Genomic DNA, 22,948 nt, shown 5'->3' on the forward strand with positions numbered 1-22,948 from the left:
GGGAGACCTTAATAGTATTCTCTATGCTTCCTTCCCCCAAATGTCTGTTAAAATGGTCAGGATTTGTAATCCCAGATCTCTCATCAATGGCATCAAAATTGCATTTGCAGTGAGGGCTGGAAAAGAGTGGACATAAATATAAACTAATGATATTATATCGGCTGCCCTATTGGAATTGCATTTGTTTATGATATAAGATGACAAATAACAAGGTTACCACAGGTGGCATGATTCGAGGTCAGGGGAGGTAATTACATCAAACTTACATTTTACCGATTAAATGAGGGTACATTTTTAGCATCCAGATTGAAAGGAAGAGACTGTTCAAAAAGCCCCATTTCCTGGCCCAATCTCCATTTGTTTGCTTGTTGAATTCCTTGGAGGTGTTTGAGACAAGGCAGCTCTCTCCAACCCTTCCTGTCTTCGGGTGGGCACGTGCAGTGCAGGCTTCCTCTTCTGCTCCCTGGTCCCTTCTCTTGTCTCCTCCCAGATGGCCCTTTTTTTTCAGATTTTGAACTTTATCATTGCGTGAGTACATAGCGATTCCCATTTGCTGTGCTTTTGAGAGCATCACTCAATGCCACCTGGCTCTATAAAATGAATAGATTGACTGCTTCCTAAGGTGATTGCATCCTTTCCTACCCGCCTTAGGAAGTGGTCAAAGAGCCACATTCCTGAGCTGATGGATTGGCTCATTTCTCCCCAGCATAAGCCAAGATACAGATTTGATGAGAGTCACTTTGAATAAAACAAAATCCAGCCTCAGCTCACAGCAAGAACTCTTCAAAGGCAGCTTATCCTGGGTTGGTGAGCAAAATTTGGTTAAAACTCTGAGCAGAGGCCTCAGATGATCTGGGTAGGGGATTTAAAGAAATTCTTTCTCAGTCTCTTTTTCATGTGTCTCTGTTGTGCTCACACGCTGAACTGTGTGTCCATAATATTTATAAATATGCAGCCACAGACTCGGCGAGGAAAAGCAACTCACGTCAGTAGAGCTAATGTGATTAAAAGAGACATTTGAACTCTCCATAATGTGAGACAGACATGTTCATCTGAAGATTCTAGAGTTTTGTTTCAGACTTACCAAGCAAACCCAATTGGGGTAACACCTTGAATAAATCAATGTTCTATTGTTTAGAAGAAAAGAAAATCTTTCCAATGTTTTAGATTCATCTATGGCTTATCGAATTTTTTCCCTACTTCCTGAAACAGGCTTTGAATTTTAGGAGCTCAGAGTAGTTGACTAACTTACCAAAGATCATACAGCTTGCTAGTGGTAAGGCTAGATTTGGTTAGACTTCTGTAATATTTTTTTTATCTTTTTTTATTTGTTTTTTTTTCTTTTTTTTTTTGTGACAGTTCTCAGCCACAGTTTCTCCTTTAGTGTTTTCCTTGTAGGCCTGATACTCCATCATTTGAGCCATACCCTCACTTCTAACTCTTCTGCAGATTCACTGGAGTAGTGAAACTTTTCTCCCTGGGCTGGCTTTGAACCTTGATCTGAGGATCTCAACCTCCTGAGTAGTTAGGATCATAGGCATGAGCATCTAGCACCCTTTAATTAGGAGGCTCTTAATCCTTCCCCAGTGCTGTTTCCAGTCATTTACTGTGGCAGAGCAAATAAGGTGGCAAGGTGACAACTTTCTCTCCCTTTCAGTTAGTAAGCAGGACAGTTTCCTTCTTGGCCTGGCTACCGATGATCAAATTAAAACAACGCTGGAAATTGGAGATAAGATAGGATTATGTGGTGAGCAAAGAATAAATTGTAATAAATCTCTTGTTCCTCTCAAGAGAGCTGAGACTGCTTTTCTTCACAGTGCCCTGGGCTAAATCAGACCACCCTCAACCTCAGATGAACATTAGTGTTTTTCCTATTCATACATTCCTGTGAAAAGGTTTAATTTATATATTAAGCTTTTCAAAGAGATGAACAATAATAACCAATAATAAAATATTCATCGTATACTTACAGTAAACATTCTGTAGATGTGGTTTCTCTGGCTTTTAAGATATCTTCCTCTCCTAAACTCACTGTCCTCATGACAGTGTGGGGTGATTGCGTGCCTATTCATGAAATGCAGTTTGATGACCGGGGGCTTACTACTGACCTCCTGACATGTGTCAAAGGAAGAGGCCCACTGAGCTATAACAGTGCAGGTTGACTGCAGGTAAGTGAGACCCTGACCCCATAGAATTCTGTACTGCAAAGAAGGGGATTAAGAAATAGATGTCTGTAATCCTTCCTCTCCTTTTCTTCTCAAGGGCATGTTAAAGTCACATTGGAGTTTCAAGTCAGGTTCTAGAAAGCCCCAGTGCACTCTCAAAAAAGGCTCTGGGAAATGGAGAGAGCCCCTGGGCATAGGAATCTAGTGAGCTTTCAGCTTCCTTCCCAAAGCAAAAAGATCTTCTCATACTCAATTTTCCAAGAATGCAGTTTTACAGATTTTTTTTTACCTCTCCTTGCTATTCTGCAAAATGAAATTCGGCCAAGATGCTAGTGATCTGCCTAGAATGGCCCAGAGACAGAGCTCCTTAGTACCAAAATCTCCCAATCTCTTTATCTATTTAGAGTCAGGTCATCCCTGACAACATCAGATGATGCCTTTTGAGTGTAGAGGAGATTTTATAAAATCACCTGAAATTTTATATCTCAAACATAAGCAACTTAATACTCAATACCTGAGAAAACTAGAATTGTATGACTTTGGAAGTTAGAGGTGTCTTTCCTTGAGATTACTTGGAGAGGTGTCATGGGGGGGGGGGGAAGCTTTTCATACTCTGACCTCTGACCTGACCCTGCTTATGCCTCTGGCCCTGCTCCCTGAGGCAGGAGAAAACTGCTCTGAACATTCTAGGCCTAGTTTTTTTCTGCTACTTTTCTTTGGGAAACTGAATTTGCCCCAGGTGAAAGGTATTCACGAAGTAGTTGGAAACTGGGGTCCCTTGTCAACTCACCAAACAGGCTCTGTAGCTCCTACTCCAGCTTAGTCAATTTCCCCTCTGTATATGGAGATTGGCCTTAAGGGGTTTGCCCTTGAGTTCAACTCTCCCTTGGCTTGGTTTGACTCCTCTGAAACAGGACAGAAAGCATTTATGAAGTTCATTTCTTGAACACAATAGCAGCCCACAAAATAATGGTCGGTATAGCTCTTCAGAAGACATTCTAGCTAATTTCTATTGGGGAATGTTTGTATTTAAGAAAGAAAGGGCTTCCAACCGTGGAGATGAAAGTTCAATTATCAAGAAGATATGTAGAAGTATGTTTTCTTTACAGTTTTTCCTGATGTCTCAAGAACTCTGTGCTCTCCAAGAAAATAGAGACAGAAATTCTAGTATTTATCTTTGTAGATGTAAGTCTGTGCAAATGATGTGTGATATTTTCTGAGAGGTGTGAACGTGTGTACAGGACCAACGTGTGAATTACCAATATGTACATGTAATTGATGTGTGTTCAATATCTGTGCCTGTGTGTGCTTGAGTGTGAATGTAATCTAAACAAGAAAGGGAGTTTGTAAATGTTTGGGTATTAAAAAGGTTAACCACACACACACTGAAACAGATGTTTTAATGGCTTCTCAGATGTTTCAGTAAGTCCCTTGATTTTCTTCATATAAAAGTCAGAAACAAAGAAAAAGAAAGAAATGTGCTACTCTTTTTTCTGTTTGATAAGAGAAAAAATAATAGAAAGTGCAAAGGATCAGCTTTGGGATACATGATACAGTTTTTGTTGTTGTTGTTTTTTGTTATTGTTTTTGTTTTTTCAGGGTAATGATTGTTCCTAGTATAGATGAGAAATGAAACCATCCTGGGAGGAAGTTTCTTTCCTGTCTTCGTTGCTGATCTGTGTGCCTGGTCTAATTACTAAAAGCTTAAGCCTGGGGTTTAGGGAATTGAGAAGAGAAATTCTTCTTTTAAGAGTAATTGGAGAGAGGCAGGGGAGAGGGAAGGAGAGGAGGCAGAGGAGGGAGAGTGCGTGTGGATGATATGAAAAACATAAGGGTTACCAAACAGGAGCTCAGCTCGTGTTTCCTCTGATGAGTTCCAACGCAAATAAATAAATAAATGTGCAATTTTGGGGGAGGCAGTAGCCAGCCTGTAGTTTTCTGCAGAATAACTGGCAGAGGAGCTGGGCACACTTAGAACATTCCTTCTGCAGCTAGTTAGGTAAAAGCAGCTGGTGCTTTAAAGTGCCCAGACCTCTGCTTTTTCAGAGGGCCACTCCCAGCCTCTTTCACGTGCACAAGCCAGAATCCATGGGCCACCATATGACTGAAGGATATGGTGCCCAGCGTGGAGGAGAGCTGTGGGTGCTTGCAAAGCCTGCAGGCATTGGCTGCAGAGGACCTGCCTGCGTGTGGATAGAAGGGATGAGTCCATTGTCCTCTCAGATTGGGGAGGATACAGGGTCATTAGGTAGAGGGTGATATGGTGGCTGCTAGCCTGAGGAAATGGCTGGCTTTTGTTTTCCCCCCAGTAGGAAATGGACCTGAATCCATTAGATTCTGGGCAGTTCAACAGAGCACAGTTGGAGCTCTTGAAACTCTTGGAGGCTGGATGGCAAAAAGGCTACTTGTGTGGATTTGTGTCCTCACCACCATTGTGCAGTGTGCCCATCATTTATGCATTTAAAGCCTGTCAAGCTGGTACTCTGGAGCGGAGGTCTGGAAGACAATAATGCCAACAGACACAGGGAATGGCAAAGTGCACCTGTAGAGTTAAAAATGCATGACCCGTTCCCTCAAAGAGGGAACACAGGAGAAAGACCCCATCCTGGAGGGCGGCTGTTGAGCTGTAATACATAATTCACAGGCCCATGCTGCTCCACACAGATGGCGATATTAAATCGTGATTGATGCTCAGAGACTCACACAACTCAGGAAGGTCTCCAAGAGGCTCCTGAATATTTCCCTGGCTCTCTCGTGCCTCTCTGTTCTAACTGCCATGGTATTAAGCAAACCCCTCATTCTCCCAAGAACCCCCTACTAGGGATCTCAGAATTTCACTCCCAAATAGATGAGCTTCTTCAAATGTCATCTCCCACCTCCTTTGGCTTTGAAGGTCGTCCCTGCTCTCCTGGCCCACTGAGCTATTTACCTCCAGCCAGGCAAGGCAGGAAAGGGGAGCCCAGAGGGAGCCCAGGCCTCCCTTGCAGCCACTGCCTGGAAAGCAGCTGCTTCTGGCTGGACAAAGCAGCAGCACACTCTGGTGGTAGTGACCAGGTAGGAAGGACAGTGGCAAGAAAGCCAGCCTCTGTCTAAACACAAAGCACCTTTGTAGGTAATTCTGAGAGCAGAGCCAGTGAATTCTCCACTAGAGATTCTTTTGTACTGATTCAATAATGAAACAATAAAATCAGCTTTGAGGTGTGTGTAGAATTAAATGTTTTGGGGGGAGGCGCGTTATTGTTTTTCTTTCTTTAAAAAAAAGGTGGGGAGAAGAAAGTGAAATCACCCTCCAGGGCCTGTTCTAGTCCAAAGCTGAAAGCGATTCCTTGTACCACATGTAATTGTTGCCAGGCTTGATTGTGGGTCGGCACCACAAAACCACAATTGTCAGCTCCTGGAGCCGGGCTGCTGGCTGCCTGAGCTAGGCCCGGCTGGGAGACAGGGGATAAAATGAAGGATTTATGAGGTAAAGATAGAGATGAGAGGTTTACAACGAGGAAAAGATGAGCCCAGAAGGGCAGACAGGAAAAGGCAGGCAGGCATGTTAAGTGTACAACCTTCTTGTTTTTATAATTTCAAACCATGTAATTGGCAATATTTATGACCATTATCTAAAATATCTGTGTGCCTATGCTTGGGCATGCTGTGTGTGTGTGTGTGTGTGTGTGTGTGTGTGTGTGTGTGTGTGTGTGTGTGTGTGTGTGTGTGTGTTCGGGTGGATGAGGAGTATATGTATGTGCGCTGAAATAATTTCTTCCACTAAATGAGTAAGTAGGTTAGCCTCCTGGACTGCCATAAAAGGTCTGTAAAATAGTTGCAATCCGCCAGGGAGAGGGGGGAGTGGGGGAGGGGAGGGAGGCTGAACATATCTCAAGTTCTTTGGGCATTGCTTTCTCTTTCAGATCCACCCTGTGGAGGTCGACTAAATTCCAAAGATGCTGGCTACATCACATCCCCGGGGTATCCCCAGGAATACCCCTCGTACCAGAACTGTGAGTGGATTGTCTATGCCCCAGAGCCCAACCAGAAGATCGTCCTCAACTTCAACCCTCACTTTGAAATCGAGAAACATGACTGCAAGTAAGCACTGCTTTGAGGAACACAGGTTTCACACCTATGACCATTTCCCTCCTTCTTCCATTTGTCACTCAAGGACCACAGAGGGAAGTGTCCACCCCAGTCTCTTTCAAGGGAAGTGAGTGAATTTCCGTGGGAGGCAGAGGGTAGACTCTAACAAGCTAAGCCTTGACTCTGAAATTGACCTTCCCTTGGAAAGCTGTCTACTCCCACTGCTGCCTTGTGGGAAAAAAACCGAAAACACCATGGTACCTTAATAAAGCAGGAGCCACACACCCAAGTGGACTCCAGCCTGTTAGTGTATGATGTCACAGCTGGTGCCTTTAGAAAGAGAGTAGTGCGGGCTGGGAGTTTGGCCTAGTGGTAGAGTGCTTGCCTAGCATGCACAAAGACCCGGGTTCGATTCCTTGGTACCCATACATAGAAAAAAAAGCTGGAAATGGTACTGAGGCTCAAGTGGTAGAGCTCTAGCCTTGAGAAAACCCAAGGACAGTGCTCAGGCCCTGAGCTCAAGCCCAGGACTGGCAAAAAAAAACAAAAACAAAAACAGAGTAGTGCTCAGGCTAGTGAGTCTTAAAGCTGGTTGTATGGACTTATTTTAACCGCCATTGTTCTAATTGTTTTACAAATAATCATAATGTACTAATTTCTTACAATGGCCCTGAGAGGCTGGTATCACCACGTGCTCCATTTGGCAGCTTAAAAACAATGAAGGACAGAAAGGTTAAGCCAGTGACCCAAGGTGACTTTCGTTGGTTTTCTAACACAGCCTGAAGGTAGCTACATGAGGAAAATGTGGGCTTTGGTAATGCCCAATGGACATTAGGACATTTGTGAGTGTTTCAGAAAGGCAGTGTTCAAAACCAAAGTCCCTGTATGTTAAGCTGGGGAAGCATGAACATTCCAATGTCAAGAGTGCAGACATGTGTGCAGTCTCCTGACCTCTATCTTAAATGCTTTCCTTGTTGAAAAAGAAAAGGAAAAAATGGCAAGGGGACACAGGGGTGGGGGGAGGTAATGAGTTTTCTGTGCCGAAATGCACCAGTGGTCAGTCCTGCTCCAAATGAGCACTCAGCATGTGTAAGTGCTCAGATAAATGTTCATTGCTCCCACGTGACTAATAAATAGTCTGAGCATTCCTGTGACCAAGTATTGTAAGTCCCAAATAATTAGTAAGGGACAGGTATAAGGAAGCAGGCAACACTCTACTCTGGGCTTTCATTTCAGTGCGGGCCTCAGTCCAGACGTGGCTTCCTCGTGGAAGAAATAAGACTGTAGCAGGCTTTGAAACCCAGTGAACTGATGTCATTATTACTCTCCTAGGACTACTTTACACCTACAGAATGCTTTCCACCCTGCTAACAAGAGGTAGTCTTTGTTGAAAACCAAAGAGTTTCCCAGATGGATGTGGTATGACCCCCAGTAGTCAGAAGATGTGTTTCTAAATCCCAGGGCCATGCGGAGTGGGGGACATTAGTTCCTCTTTTCTCACTTAAAGGTATGCTCTGGACATATTGGCTCAATCTCTCAAGACAGTAAACTTTCCCCAGAATTTTGATTTTTAAAACAATTCTTTAGAAAGTGTATGGGGCCCGGCGCCAGTAGCTCAGGCCACTGGCTCAGGAGGCTGAAATCTGAGGATCACGGTTCATAGCCAACCCAGGCACAAAAGTCCATGAGATGTATATCTCCAAATAATCACCAGAAAACCAGAAGTGGTGCCATGGCTCAAGTGGAAGAGCCCTAGCCTTGAGCTAAAGTGCTCAGGGACAGCGCCCAGGCCCAGAGTTCAAACCCTACCACTGATCAAAAAAAAAAAAAAAGTATGTGGAGTCTCTGTGCCTTGTGCTGGGGCTGCAGGAGGTTGGCATAAACAGAAGCAATACTGTGCAGGGTGCTAGGTCCAAACTTAGAGAAGTTTGACTAAGCACCTCTCCTAACTGAAGGCCAAATTCAGTTATGCTGATGCCAATGAATCTCCAGAGGAAATTGCTAAGAGGTCGTTTTATGTTTATTCATAGTGGCAGAGTGGAAAAAAAAAAAAAAAAAGGCCCAGCTTTTGGGAAGGAAGAACTGTGCTAGTGAGCACAGTTTCAAATAAGTTGGGAAGTAGGAAAAGGCCCGAAAAATAATCTTGCCTAGCTGTGGACCTTGGTTCATGCTTTCTTCTACCAGCACTTCCCCCTTCCACCCCCCCCAAAATCAGGGGATGGCGGGGAGGGAGGAACAGGGGGAGACTCTAGAGCCACTGTCAGCAAAGAGGACACAGACCTGGCCATTCCTGGGCTGGAGGAGAGGAAGCAGGCATGTGGCAGGTTATCTCCTGGTCTCTCAACTTCACTAAGTAGCTTCCTGTTTTTCTCTCTGCTCTTCATCCCAGCTTCTGGCTTCAACCTAAAAGGTCAAAGGTCAGACGGAAAAGGAGGGAATTAAAAAAAAAAAAAAACTTTCTGGAATCTGTTTTTCCCAACACCAAATTGTCAAGAAAGCTTCCCTGGAGTGAAGTCTCTTCTACTCAGCTGAATTCCCCACCCCCCACCTCCACTTCTCTCCTCCCCATTTCTTTCTCTGATTTTTATATATAGGACACCTCTAGTCTCTCACTCTTCAAGGTTTTTTGGGGTTTTTTTGACATTTTTCCCTGGGTCATTTGCATTCAGAATAAATGGGCTTCCCTCTCCCTACTGCCTTGTTTGACTTTCTAACAAAAGGAACACTTAATCTAATTGAAATCCTGGAAGTTCTGTCTTGCTCCTCCTTTCCCTCTCGCTTTCTCTCTTCATTTTATTTTCTATTTTATGTTTTGTGCCAGTACTGGGGCTTGAATGCAGGGTCTGGGTGCTGTCTTAGCTTTTTCACTCAAGGCTAGAGCACTACCATTTGAGCCATACTTCCACTTCTGACTTTTTGATAGTTGCAGCTAGGAGTCTCATGAACTTTCCTTGCCCTGGCTGGCTTTAAACCTCAATGCTTAGATCTCAGCCTCTGGAGTAGTTAGGATTACAGGTATGAGTCACCAGCTCCCAGCCACATTTCATTTGTGTACCAGGAGAGAGGAAATCAGTCAGTTTCCTTTCGTTTTGGAGATATGTTTCAAGCTTTCAAGGCTAGACAGTGGACACTGCCCAAATGAAAATTTCCTCAACTGTCCTTCTGGTGATCTTGTACAGCAGAAAGCTAAAGTGTTCTGAAGTACTCTAGCAGGAAGGAAAAAACGAGGAAGAAAGGCAGGAAAAAGCCTAGCTCAACATGCCTGCCCCTGTCTTTTCTCTTCTTTCTGTGTGTTGCATGAACAGCAAAGGTTGCCTGCTAACCTGGCCCTGGGACCTGATATGAAGGATTATCCTGGGCTAGAACCCCAAATCTCTTCATTGTCTATGCCTTGACCCAAAGGTCAAGGCTGTTGCTGAGCAAACCCCAGACGGATCTCTCACCCGACCACAGCTTGTTCATTTTGTTCGGTTGAAACTTGCTGTCTTGCTAGGAAAATCTCAGTCACTGACCAAGCTTTGAGTCAGTGCAAACCCAAGGCAGGCATCTCTGGTGAGCTATCCTGACTCTTCCCTCACTCTCTACCAGGAGCCCACCCCTGAATGCCTGCAAGCTGCCCTGAAGCCTGTACACAAGCCTATAACAGCTCCTGGAAGAAACCAAAGCCCACTGTGGCTTCAACTAGGTTTTGGTGCAGAGGGAGAAAAGGATAGGGCCCCAGGCAATCTGGGCAAACAAAGAGAAGCCACTCACTTGGTCTCCCAAGGAGCCAAGAATACTGGGTGGCTGATGACTAAGGAGGCACAGGCTTTTAGACTGAGTCACCAGCCAGTAGGTTGAATGATTTGATTTTAGAAGCTTGTGTGCATGTGTGCGCGCAGACACACACACACACACACACACACACACACACACACACACACACACACAATTTTCCATTTGTCAGGCCCCCATTGCAGAGCCTCAACCAAACAGAACCAAAAGAACCTGGAAAAATATTTCTGAAAAGTGCCAAAGCCACTAGAAAGACTTAAAAGGATATTTCTTTTTCTGTGTTTTGGTACTGAGGCTTGAACTCACTTGTTCTCTTGCTTGTTTTTGTTTTTTTGAATCTTTGGGTTTTTTTGTTTGTTTTTTGCTTAAGGCTGGTGCTCTACCACTTGAATCATACTTCTAGCTTTTGGGTTGTTAATTGGAGTTGAGCGTCTCATTTTTCTTCCCTGGACTGGCTTTTTCCTCAGCCTCCTGAATAGCTAGGATTTACAAGTGTGAACCACTAGCACCCAACTCAAAAGAATTATTTCTTAAGACTCACGAGGAAGTCAGGTTAACACTAGTGATTTCATATGCTATGTCCAGTGCAAATGTTCTTATTTATCTCAAAATGATCATTATTGAGTGATAGTATTCCAACAAAGTGAAATACAATAACATACTCCTTTAAAGTTCCAAAAGCTCTTTTGCAGTATTAAACTCAGGGTTTCATGCTTGCTAGTCAAGTACTCTGTGATTGGAGTGACACCCCAACCGTTTGCTTTCAGTTTCTTTCTCAGGTAGGGTCTTACACTTTTGCCCAGGCCAGACTGGAACTGTGATCCTCCTACTTCTGCTTCCAGAGTAGCTAGGTTTATAGTGTAAACTACAAAACCCAGCCAAAAGTTTGTTTTGTTGTTGTTTACATTTCTAGTAGAGAACATCATAAATTATGTGCTATTCTTCCACATCTTCTTAAACAAAATCAACACTTAAAGGGAGTCAATTCTGCCTGATGCACAGGCTCACACCTATAATCCTAGCTACTCAGGAGGCTGAGATCTGAGGATCGTGGTTCAAAGCCAGCCCCAACACTAAAGTCCTTCAGACTCTTATCTCTAATTAACCACTAGAAAACTGGAAGTGGCACTGTGGCTCAAGGGGTAGGGCAGTAGCCTTTGAGCTGAAGAGTTTAGGGAGAGTGCCCAGGCCCAGAGTTCAAGCCCTATGACCGACCAAGAAAAAAAAAAAGTACTGGGGGGGCAGCCCAGGTGGCATACAGAGCTGGACATTGGTTGCAAAGTTCATAACCTTTTCTTTTGATCTCGTACTCCTACATTTTGACAAGGGTTTTGGATATTTGGCTACTGGCTATGTCTCCTAGATGAACAAGATTCTCTTGTCTTTATTTACAAACAAGGGACCCAGGTTTTACAAAAATGCATCTGTTTCTCCCATAGTAGGAACCATGTTTTAAGAAAGATAGCCATTTCCCAGCTTGATAAGCCGAAAACAGTTATCAGAGGAAAGACATCACATCATAATAATCACCTGCCCCCCCCCACCCATCAGCATTTCCTTGTGCTTTTTGGCTTAAAGCTGGTACTCTACTTGAATCATATCTCCACTTCCACACAACAACCAGATACAATCTTACACCTGCCCAGACCAAGATCCCAGAACTCTCCCCTTCCTCTATCCATCCATAGGTTTCTCTCCTCTTCCTCCGAGGTCCTTACTCCCTCTAGCTCTCCTTTCTGACCCCCCACCCCAAAGTCCTATATTATATCACATTGCTGTGCTTGCTTTTGTGAGGTCAACTTATGTTCTGAGCACGTAAGTTCCCCAAGGGCACAGACCACCTTTTGCATTTCTTGTGTATGGCGCCCAAGAGAGTACCTGCAAGTAGTTGCTTTTGTAGTAGTTTTATACTGAAGCTGTTGGAGCTTAAGGAGGCATGCTGTGAGTCTATCTTCATTAGAAGACAGGTAGATCTTTTTCCAGGTTCAGCCATCTGAGAATGTCACATAATGAACTCAAAGAGGATAGAACTGAGTTATACATCCATTCTGAGATTTGGATCCATCACTAACAAAATGGCCGTGGATCATGCATCCCTTCCTCAGAAAGTGGCTGTAAAGTACCCATTATGTTGGTAAGCATTGGAAATACTGTGACGAGTACCCTTGGCCCACATAGAGCTCGGGCTTTGTAGGAGTCCAACAAAACAAAACAAAACAAAGCACAACTTCCTGGAAAGCTGGCTGAGGTAGGCGAGAACCTCTGAGCCCTACCCTACCTCTACTGAGCACTTTATACTATCTCATGTAAAACTCACAACGAAGTTGTGATAGGGTGCTATTCCTTCCTCTTTGCCAATGAAAATCTTAGCTCAAAAGAGTGAATCAACTGGTCAAAATTTCTGCCTTCAGAAGTGGCAGAAAAGGGAGTTAAAGTCAATTCTCCCTTTTAACCAGTGTTCTTTACCCTTGTGCTCTCTGCCTCCTACCTACCCATACCTATACCATGTGCTATGGCCAGAACATGATCTAGGACTGTTATATGAGCTCACAGCATCCAGATGCAGCCTAGATAGGGAGACTCAGGAAGGCTTCCTAGAGGAGACAATGACTTGCAAGGATCTGGAAGAAATTAGCCAGGCGTGCGCAGACATGGTGGTCAAGGTAGAGACTCACATGCTCAATGACAGGAAAGGATCATCTCATGGATTTGGAAAGCAGTAACTGAACCTGGCTGATCTGGACTTCCCTTCCTGTGAGTGTTATAAGGGTAGAGCAAGAGAGATAATCCTTGTGACTTACAGTACAAACACTCTTCCTGATAGAGGTTCCTTGGCAATGCTATTTAATTTTCTTTCCTGTCCAGGTGACTTCCACCCATCTCTTTTCTAAAAGAGGCTGAAGTCAGGAAACAGGAAGGACTGGCATTGGAAGGACTGTGCTGTGTCCACCTTCCCAGGCCATTACAAAGCCTTCAAGGCCTCATGTCCATATGTCCAGGACTTCTGGGTTTGATGCCTGAGAGTGGGTTTGGCCTGGGAAAGTTCTAGTAGCATACTGGATTAAGCTCTTCTAATTACTCCCACACAGATAATAATCCATTTCTCTTTCCTATGGGTAGAGGACAGGAGGCCAAACTGCCCAACTAGGGGTGTGGCTTCAGCTGGGATACACTGAAGGCTCTAGAAAGCCAGCAGAGCAAAGCAAGACTTCTCTGTGGTGCAAGAGGGTAACTCATACTCAAGAGAGAGCCACGGGTTGATTCCTCATGACATAGGACAGATTGACTTCCTGCCCACCCCAGAACTGTTCCTGTTCCCCAGAAGAACCAGTAGTGGTAGCAGTACCTTATTGTATTGCAACAGTCCTCTAATGACAGGAACAGACTGGCCTCTGGGAACTGGGGCAACGAGGCCCACAGTCCTGCTAACTGAAACCCAGCTTAGCCACTGACCCTGACCTAACCCAGAACTCTGCCCAGCAACTTCAGCACACCCAAGGAGCAGAGAAAAACAACAACAACAACAACAACAACAAACAATCCACAGATTGTTCTCCTCTTACCAAGGTTAAAGTGCAGTTGGGACAACAGTTATTTTTGGCAGTTTGTTTTTAAATATGCGATGTTGCAATCACAGCCCTCTCAATGCAAGCTTTGCCAGTGAATGTCTTTCTTAACAATGCATTTTATCTTCTGATTGGGAAAATCACTGGAGATTTTATCATGCACAATCCCACTTGTTCTGCCTCTCAACCCTGGCACCTTCTTCAAACCCAGAGATCCCAGAGGGCCTGAGTCTCACCCCATGTAACTCCTTGTAATTCTCCTATCTAATTACAGCGGCTGGAAAGCCTGTCTTAAGAAATTCAGTGGGAGCTCCAGGTGTGGTGGGGATAAAGCCTAGACCAGAAAGACACAAGTCAAGACACTAGGCTTTTCTAAAATGAGATTTGTGGGTTTTCCTGTAGTCATGAGATTGGGGGGGGGGGACTCTCTTTGTTTTGTCTGTTTTAGTAGCAAGAGGATTTAAATCTTTAGATAAAGAGAAACTCAGAGATAGTTTAATTCTATTCCATTCTTGTCCTTCTGCATGGATAAATCATCCTAGAAAAGAAATAAACATATATACACACATATATGTATATGTACATAAATACATAAATATAATATGTGTGTTCCCTTATCATTTCTTCTAGAGAAACCTCCCATAATCATTCTTCATTATATTAAGGGATACTTCATCCCAGTTGATTATAAGATAGAAGTTGTGTTTAATTTACATCATCCTAGAAGGAAAAATTCCTGGAAAAAATTGTTAGCTGGGTCAAAAATCAAATTTAAAAAAGAAGAAGAAAGTAAACGCAGATTGGGCTTAGGTTTTGGAGGATGGCATAGGATTTTACATGTTGAAAGAAAGGTCACATGATATATTAATATCTACATCCTAGTTTTGTAGCCAGACATCTTGGCATATATAAAATAAATATTATAGTATGTGTATCTTATATAAGTATTTATATATTACATATACTATTATATTAAATCAATCAATGGGTAGATAAGATAGATTTTTTCATGCCAATCCTGGGGCTTGAACTCAGGCCTGAGTACTGTCCCTGCCTGAGAATTTTTGCTCAAAGCTAGTATTCTACCACTTGAGCCACAGGTCTACTTCTAGCTTTTTCTTGAGTAGTTTATTAGAGATAAGAGTCTCATAGACTTTCCTGTCTGGGAAGACTTTGAACCTTGATCATCGGATCATTAGCATTTTGAGTAGCTAGGATTATAGGCATGAGCTACCACTAGCACCCAGTATATTACCCGCCCCCCTCTCTATACAGATATATATATATATATATATATATATATATTTTTTTTTTTTTTTTTTGTCAGCCCTGACCTCAGGGGCCTGAGCACTGTCCTTGGACTTTCTCAAGGCTAGAGCTCTACCACTTAAGCCTCAGCACCACTTCCGGCTTTTTCTACTTATGTGGTACCAAGGAATAGAACCCGGGTCTTCATACATGCTAGGCAAGCACTCTGCCACTAGGCCAAACTCCTGGCCCTATGTCAATATTTTTTAAAGATTTTTTTTTTATGTGCTCTGTTGGGGACTTGGCTTTGTGTGTGTGTGTGTGTGTGTGTGTGTGTGTGTGTGTGTGTGTGTGTGTGTGTCTGCCTGTCTGTATGTCTCTGTCTCTGTTTTTTCTGTCTCTGTGTGTATGTGTAGGGAGTATGGGGAGATTTTTTTCAGTAGAAAACATTTAAGGAGCTCTTAGAGACATTGTGTGCTTGCCACATTTAACTCTCACCACAAACTGTGAAGCTAGACTCCTATGATTCCCACTAACCAGATGGAAATACGGAGGCTCTGGGAAATCACACAGATATAACACAGAACTGGAGCCCAATGTTCTTTCTCATACCCATGACTCGAACTTGTGTCAGGGTACCTGCAATGTCATTTCCTCTTCCCTGCTCAGGTATTTGGGGCCCCCTGATTTCTTGAGATAGGTGTGACAAGTTTTTTCTTTCTCTTCTTTCTCTTCCTTTTCTTTCCTTCTTCCTGTGGGGCTATCTTTCTGTTTCATTCAGGATGAGCCAGAGGCCTGACTTAGTCAACAGTCTCCATCTACATCCCTGTCACCTATCATCCTGTCACCTACCTCCTTCTTCCCTCCCCCACTACCCTCTCCACGTAACCAGTCCCCCTAGCACCACCTTTATTCCTGCCTGGAATTTGAAAACCTGAAGGCCAGTAATGGAGTGTCAGCGGAAGTAATTGATTCCTCACACACAGAGAATTCTCCTGCCTTTAGTGTCAATGGAGCTGAACCAGATTCTGGGCGGGTGAGCGAGACGTGTAAACAGTCCATGGCTGAGCTGTCAGGACTAAGCTAGACACACCACACTGGAGGGTGAGTGAGAGGGAAAACTGTGGAACAAATAATTGTTTTATTGCAAAGGAAAGAAGTAAATAATATTTCAGCCCAGAGATTGGCAGTTGGAAAGGGATGGTGGCAGCTAGGAGCCCTAAGGAAGCACGTGGTTTGCAGTGGATTTCCTGGTATTCGTGGAAAGAGGTATTCAGTGTAGAGTTTTTCCTTTGTCTCAAGGTATGAGGTTTGTCTCTACCCCACCCTCCTCTTCCCATTATCGTCATTATTATCATTAAAATAATTACCGTAACAATTACCGTTGATGAGACCTCAGATTTTATACTGCACCTTTCATCTGAAAGTTCAAAGTGATTTATCTTGGTATCTACCCTTGGAAGAGCGCTAGGAGATTAAGAGAATGTTGGGACTTGGGGCAGTGGTGGGGTCTTTTACATTGGGAAACTAAGGTCCAACCAGTTGGGTCCCAAGTTCAGGGCAGGCTCTTTTGGTTGGCTCTGGGCTGCTTTTCTGTTCCCACTTGGACCCTTATCCACATGTGGCTTTTACAGCTCATCCCTGGCACTAATGCCTTCCCCCACGCTGCTGGTCTCTGCAACATGGTGACCCACCAGCCAGTCAGCTGGCTGTCAGTTTCACAGACAAAAACACGCTGCTTCTGACTATAAGATAAATACAACATCTTTCAGGTCTTATGTCTCACCACACTATCTTGCTCTGCCATTCTTTTCACCCAGAGCGCCCAATATTTCCCATTGTTGGCTACTTCTGTCCCCAACAATCCCCTGCCTTGCCCTTTTAGCATAGCAGGTACATTTCTCTGGCAGGCTAAGGCCAGGGTTGAGACAGTCACTTCCTGAAAGAGACCAGCTTTGTACTCTTGGAAGCCATGACACTTCATGACACAGCATCCATGATGCAGTGTCCAAGTGACACTTAAGAGAAGAGGAAGCTGTTCCAGCTGAGTGACCACTAAGAGCTATATTCAGAATGTCCACCCTGGTGTGGCAGTAGCCCCTTCCTGCCTGGACATTAGTGTGGGCCTGTCATTTCCACACCCCAGTGCTTTTTGCACCGTGGTGACAAGGTTTGCCTCTGGAGCCTGGAGATGCTCTGAGCTTTGTAAGGGAAAACCTCTGAGGGAATAGGATCCAAAATCATGCCGCCACACATGCTGCTGCCTCTCCTGTTGTCCCCTGCTTGGACTTTCTACAGGGGATGTTTTTCTGAAAACGTCTGTGTCTGCTGAGTTTTGTGAGCAGGCTGGAGAGCAGCAGAAAGGGTAGAAAGGAGACAGGGAGCCTAAGATCCCTGGAAAACAAAAAAAAAAGCCCGACAGGACTTGTTTCATGCCATGATTGGTTCCGTGATGTCTAGCACACCTCTGTTCCCAGCAGGCTCCCATTTTTTTTTTTTTTCGGACAGATGGGATGGCTATGATTTTGCTCTCACAATTGGGTCCTCAGGGAGCCGAGTGAGTGAACGCCTGTCCCGCAGGAACAGTTCACTCAGCCAAGTGGAGGGATGCTGCCAGAACACCAAGGCCCCAGAATGACGTGTTCTGATTTCTCCTCAATGGTTACCTGTTGCCTTATACTCGTGCCAGTCAGCCCTGGGAGACACAGAGGTAGGATCGACGCACCCATTTATGAGGTGAGGTCTACTGAGGCTCAAGAGTAAGATGGATCCAGGCCAGCATCAGATGATTTATAGTGAGTCTTGGGTTCTGCTAGGATTCATCTTAACATATAACCACCAAGCGCAGCTGCAACCCTTGAGAAGAAGAAGACAGACCGAAGCTGCAGGTTTCTCTAGCAGTACTGCTGAATGCTGGCCAGAAGTCTGGATGGTGAGGATCTCATAGACAGTGGCACTGTAAACAGTTTATCCCCAGATCTTGAACTTCCCACTGGCACTCCTTGCCTAGAAAACCATTCCTTACATAAGCAAACATGGTCCCTCGAAGCAGCTTCCAGAGTACTTACTGGTCCAGGAGCTGGCAGATCTGTGGCTATGAGGCCTTAAGAGTGTACCAGGGGAGTGAAGGGGAAGTGGCATCCCCAACAGGGTCAGGACAGAAGCACTGGATACTTTATTGTGTGCCCTTAATTCTCTGAAAGTTCATCCGTGAGATTTATCAGACACCCTGCCTGGAGCAGTCTCCTTCCCCACGTCCAGTGCGTTCTTGGCAGACTGCTGCACAAGAAACAATGGGACAGGGCCTGCTCCATCATCCCCGGGCTTCTGCGGAAAACGACCAGGGATTATAAATAGATACTATTTGTAGTTTCCATTTTCTTGCCTTCAAGGCTTTTTTAGAATAATTCCCTTCATTTGTTTTGGGTTGTTCTGTATGCTATTTCCTTAGCTGGGTGGTCAGATTTCCTCCTTTCTAAAGAAGTGGTGTGTCTGGCTGTGAGGTGGTGTATAAATAAAAAGTACCAATATCAGAGAATTGTGGTAGGAAGGGGGAAAAAAAGGAAGAAAGATGTAAACAACGGCTATGAAAAAGTCACCAGGCACCATTGCAGATATACAAACAAGAGAGTTGGGGAACCATTTATGGCCTGAGAGTTAGATAAATAATAATGACATTCATGGTGCCAAATGAACAGCTACTCATTGACCTGTCATTTATTTGATGAGCTGGGCAGTTGTTCACAGGCTGTGGGCAGGAGGAGTGCCCAATGAATTGAGGAGAAGTGGCTTTGAATCCAAGACTGGCAGGTTGGTTCCACAGCCTTGGGCTCAAAAACAACAAGACCAAAGTAAAATCTCCAAGACTCGGATGAAGATTTGTGTGGGAGGTGGATTTGTGAAAAACTAGCTCCAGTGCTCGGAAGGCTGGGGACACAGGAACTGTAACTGACACACTTTGTGGCATCTTATGTCAAGTTTCCAGAATGCCAGGTGTATGTAACTCTTCTTCCAAACCCTGTTTTGTTGAACAATGGTGACAAAAATAACCAGGGTTTCTCAGACATCTGGCACTGGGTTGAGTCTGAATATTCTTGGCCTGACTTATTCTGCATCACTAGCAAGTCACCAGGACTAGCTGGAGTGAGTAGGCCATGGAGAACACATGTTGTACTCCTTAGGGTTTACATACCCTTCTGGACAAATATTTTTTTGTATAATATTAATTTCCAGTTTGTGTTATCACAGACTCCTAGGAAAATGCACTCCCTGCTCCCCCCCCCCTCAACACACAATTTCAACATGTAATTGCAGGGGTTCCCAGCAAGTAAAACTCTCGTATAGACCTTGCTGGAAATCTGTGGACTGCAGACTATGTGGATGATACTTTAAGAGCATATAAATAGCCAGGATCCTATTTTTCTCACTCTGTGGGCCATATGTTCACATATGGGTGCACATTCGCTTATAAAAATACTACACTTAGAAAAATTAATATGTTATCCCATCTGAACATTTACAAGCTAGATTTCTACTGTGTGATTCTTGAGACCATGCCTTTCAAAGCTTGCTGTTGCTCTTGGTGATTTGCCTGTGAATTTGGCACAGCCTGCTGGCTTTGTTTAAACAGAGGGCTAGGTAAAAAGAGCAAGAACTGGTAAAATCTCTTGCATGCATTCTGCCCATTTTGTGGAAACCTGAGACCAAAAGTTTCCTTCTGTCTGCTCCATGTGAGACTCTCTGGAAATCTGTATTTTCCGTGGCTCTGAAGTCTTCATTCAATGAGGCAAAGGGAGGAGTGAGAGCTGGCTTCTGACCACCATTCCACATTGTGACATTGGGTATAACTTTAGTAGTAGTAGAAGTAGTAGTGTGTGTGTGTGTGTGTATGCACTAGTCTTGGGGCTTGATCTCAGAGCCTGGGGGCTGTTTGTTAGCCTTTTCTGCTCAAGGCTAGCAGTACCACTTGAGCTACATCTCTACTTCTAGAGATAAGAGCCTCATGGACTTTCTTTCCTGAGTTGGCTTTGAACCTTGATCCTCTGAGTAGCTAGGATTCAAGGTGTGAGCCACTGGTGTTTAGATAACATTCATCTGTGTGTCTCAGTTCCCTCATCTGTTGTTGAAGGTGCGATCATATCAGGATGTGGCACGTATTAATGCAGAATTAAATGATATAATAGCTAAACCCAGAGCTGAGCCAGTAACTGCTCAGTAAAATGTGAGCCCTTCCCATTGATATGCTAGCTTCTGAAGTGCGTGGTATCAACAAATGGGAGTAGTATAAAGAAATAAAATGTACTTCTTAAAAGATAAGATCTAATAGCAAGAAGATTTCTCCAAAAAGGCTGAGCCCAAAAGTAGGAGGCCTAGCTTTGGGCCTGATTTGACCAGTGAGCTGGGCACCAGGCAGACCCACCCTACAGGCTACCATCTTTAGTAGCTTCTTTGTTGGGCACTTGCACATGACCGTGATGGCTTTTCCTCCAATTTTCCCCTGCAGATTTTAATATCAGGATTAATAAGACAGTGTTTGTCATCATCTTTGAGCTTCCTGGAAGAAAGGCACTCCAGGAGGTGGTAAATTCTCTGGCCTGGATAATCTACTCATGAAATATGGAACTTTGAAAGTGTGAGAAAATTCTCAAATCACTTTGACAGCATTTTAATTATAGTTGATTTGTTTGCCGCTAATAGTGAAAATGCTGTCAGCAAGATATGAGCTGTTTCTTCCCTGCAAAAATGTTAGCTTTGTGGGGGTTTTTGTGTGTGTCACGAGGCAACATCTATGTTTTCAGATATAACCAGAATAGCTCATGGAATGTGTTGGGGCACAAATGTAGAGGCTACATGGACCAACCCATCAAACCCCTCAAAATGTCACCACAGATCATGTCTTCTCAACACCCAGCGCCAACCTCAAGTTTCTTATCCATTTATTCACTTATCACACCATCACTGTCACTAACATTGACTCCTCTTCTGTGCCAGGTACCAAGCAAGTATCCCAAATCCAAAAGAGCCCAGGCAAGTCCTTGCCCATGGTGCTTGCTGTCTACTGCAGGAGATGGATCATAAATAAGGAGACACACAGACACACAAGGCTATTCCAGAGGACAGTCACAGCCAGTAAAGAAATAAGAAGCTGGGTGATTGTGTCTCATGCCTGTAATCCTGGGTATTCAGGAGGCTGAGGATTGCAGATCAAAGCCAGCTGAGGCAGGAAAGTCTGTGAGACTCTTATTTCTAGTTTATCACCTAAAACTCGGAAGTAGAGGTGTGGTAGAGTGAAGCCTTGAGTGCAAAAAGCTGAGTGGCAAAGCTCAGGCCCTGAGTTCAGGCCCCAGTATTGGAGTGCATACATGCGGACACATAAAGAGAGGGAAGGAAGGAAGGAAGGAAGGAAGGAAGGAAGGAAGGAAGGAAGGAAGGAAGGAAGGAAGGAAGGAAAGATGGAAGGATGGAAGGAAGGGAGGGAGGGAGGGGAGGGGAGAGGGAGGGGGGAGGGAGAGAGAGGGAAGAGGTGGGAAGCAGGGAGGGAGAAGGAAGGAGGGAGGGAAACAAAAAGAAGGATAGAGAAGACTGTGCCATCTAAAATGAATGGTCAGGGAAGACATCTGTGAAGAGGTGATGTTTGCACTTACGCCAAAAGGATGAGAAACAAATAGCCCTGAACAAGGAAGGCTTATACGAATACTGCAATCAGAGCAAGAGCAAGTACAAAGGCTGAGGAAATAGCTTGCTCATCTTTAAAATGTCTTAAATGTTCTATGAGGCAAGCAGCATGAAGGAAGGAAGGTGGCAGGGCACTGGAGCTCACACCTGTAATCCTAGCTTCTCAGGAGGCTAAGATTTGAGGATCATGGTTCAAAGCCAGCCCCGCCACAACAGACTGTGAGACTCTTATTTCCAGTTAACCATCAGAAAACTGGAAGTGACACTGTGGCTTAACATGGTAGAGCAGTAGCCTTGATCTGAATCGCTCAGGGACAGTGCCCAGGGTCACAGTTCAAGTCCCACAACAGACCAAAAAAAAAAAAGGCATTGCCTGTTGACAAAGGTTATGGCCTCAAGCATTTGGATATAGAGCCCCAAATCCCATAGATGAGCACAGCATTCTTACTTAGGAGACCTAAGGAGACAGACCCAGACAGAAATTAATCTAGCTCTGGTGAAGGCCTTACTGGAGAGGCTTCCTACATGTGCTCCATTGGCCTGCTGGGAAGTGTCAAGTGTGGGCAGAGCGACGGACACCAAAGAGCTTTTCCTCATGTCTGCCAGTGATGAAGGAAGAGGTGAAATTGTTGCTATTTCATCTCTCCCCTGTGGACTCTTAAAATTAATGCCACTGTCAAGATTCCCACACCCCAGCTGTGGGTTGGGAGAGAAGAAATGAAGACTTTGAAGTTGAGTGAGACGATTAAGAAAGCATTCTCTAGACCATTGCTTCCCACGCAGATGACGGAATCTGTGGAGATCAGGAAAGAGACATGGGGGGAAACTTTTTCGGAGAGAAAAGAATATCTAGGAGTAGAAGTGACCACTCTGACTCAGGAAAATAAGTAAATAAATAAAATAATAATAGGTGGTGTTTAAGCTTTCCAAGGAATTTTTTCATTTGAGTGAGATTATGAAGAATGAAACACAAACACTGCAGTTAATATGTCTCTTAGCTAGTATATATGGGCCTACTGGGCGGGGGGGGGGAGATTAATAAGTTCTAAGAGAAGCTTTTCAACTTATCCCACTTGACTATCCTGTCAATCTGTAACCCATATTCTTTTTTCAAACAAACACAGGAGATTGGAAACCTGATGCAAAGCTGTATTTACTCCCAGGCCACAAAACTTCCAAAACTTTTGCCTGATCTCTTCACAAATGAACCTGACAACATTGAAACTTCTAAGGAGATTACTAAATCTCTAATAATAATAAAGAAGAAAATTCCCCCACATGAATCAGTCACAGGGAGGTAAATGACACATTGTCTATGGAAATCACTATGTCATTTGGAGTGTGACCAGGCAGAAGGCTTTTAAGGTTAAGTGGGACACAATGGGGACCCTGGAGGTTGAGGAGGTTCAGCCCCAAATTGGAACTCCAGGACATTTCTCATGGAAGTAAACC

General features: G+C 44.2%; 1 protein-coding gene across 3 annotated transcripts in view; it reads left to right on the forward strand.

Moving 5' to 3' along the window:
- The window catches only part of Nrp2 (neuropilin 2), a 122,087-nt gene that overhangs the window by 9,697 nt on the left and 89,442 nt on the right, over positions 1-22,948 (forward strand). For all 3 annotated transcript variants that reach the window (XM_090354672.1, XM_090354673.1, XM_090354674.1), the window contains exon 2: positions 6,068-6,245. In XM_090354672.1, coding sequence (XP_090210798.1) covers positions 6,068-6,245 — 178 coding nt within the window. The remainder of the gene's footprint in view (positions 1-6,067; positions 6,246-22,948) is intronic.

This window comes from Megascapheus bottae, chromosome 21 (assembly GCF_031878675.1).
Source record: "Megascapheus bottae isolate mThoBot1 chromosome 21, mThoBot2.hap1, whole genome shotgun sequence".
In the NCBI taxonomy this organism is placed as follows: domain Eukaryota; kingdom Metazoa; phylum Chordata; class Mammalia; order Rodentia; family Geomyidae; genus Megascapheus; species Megascapheus bottae.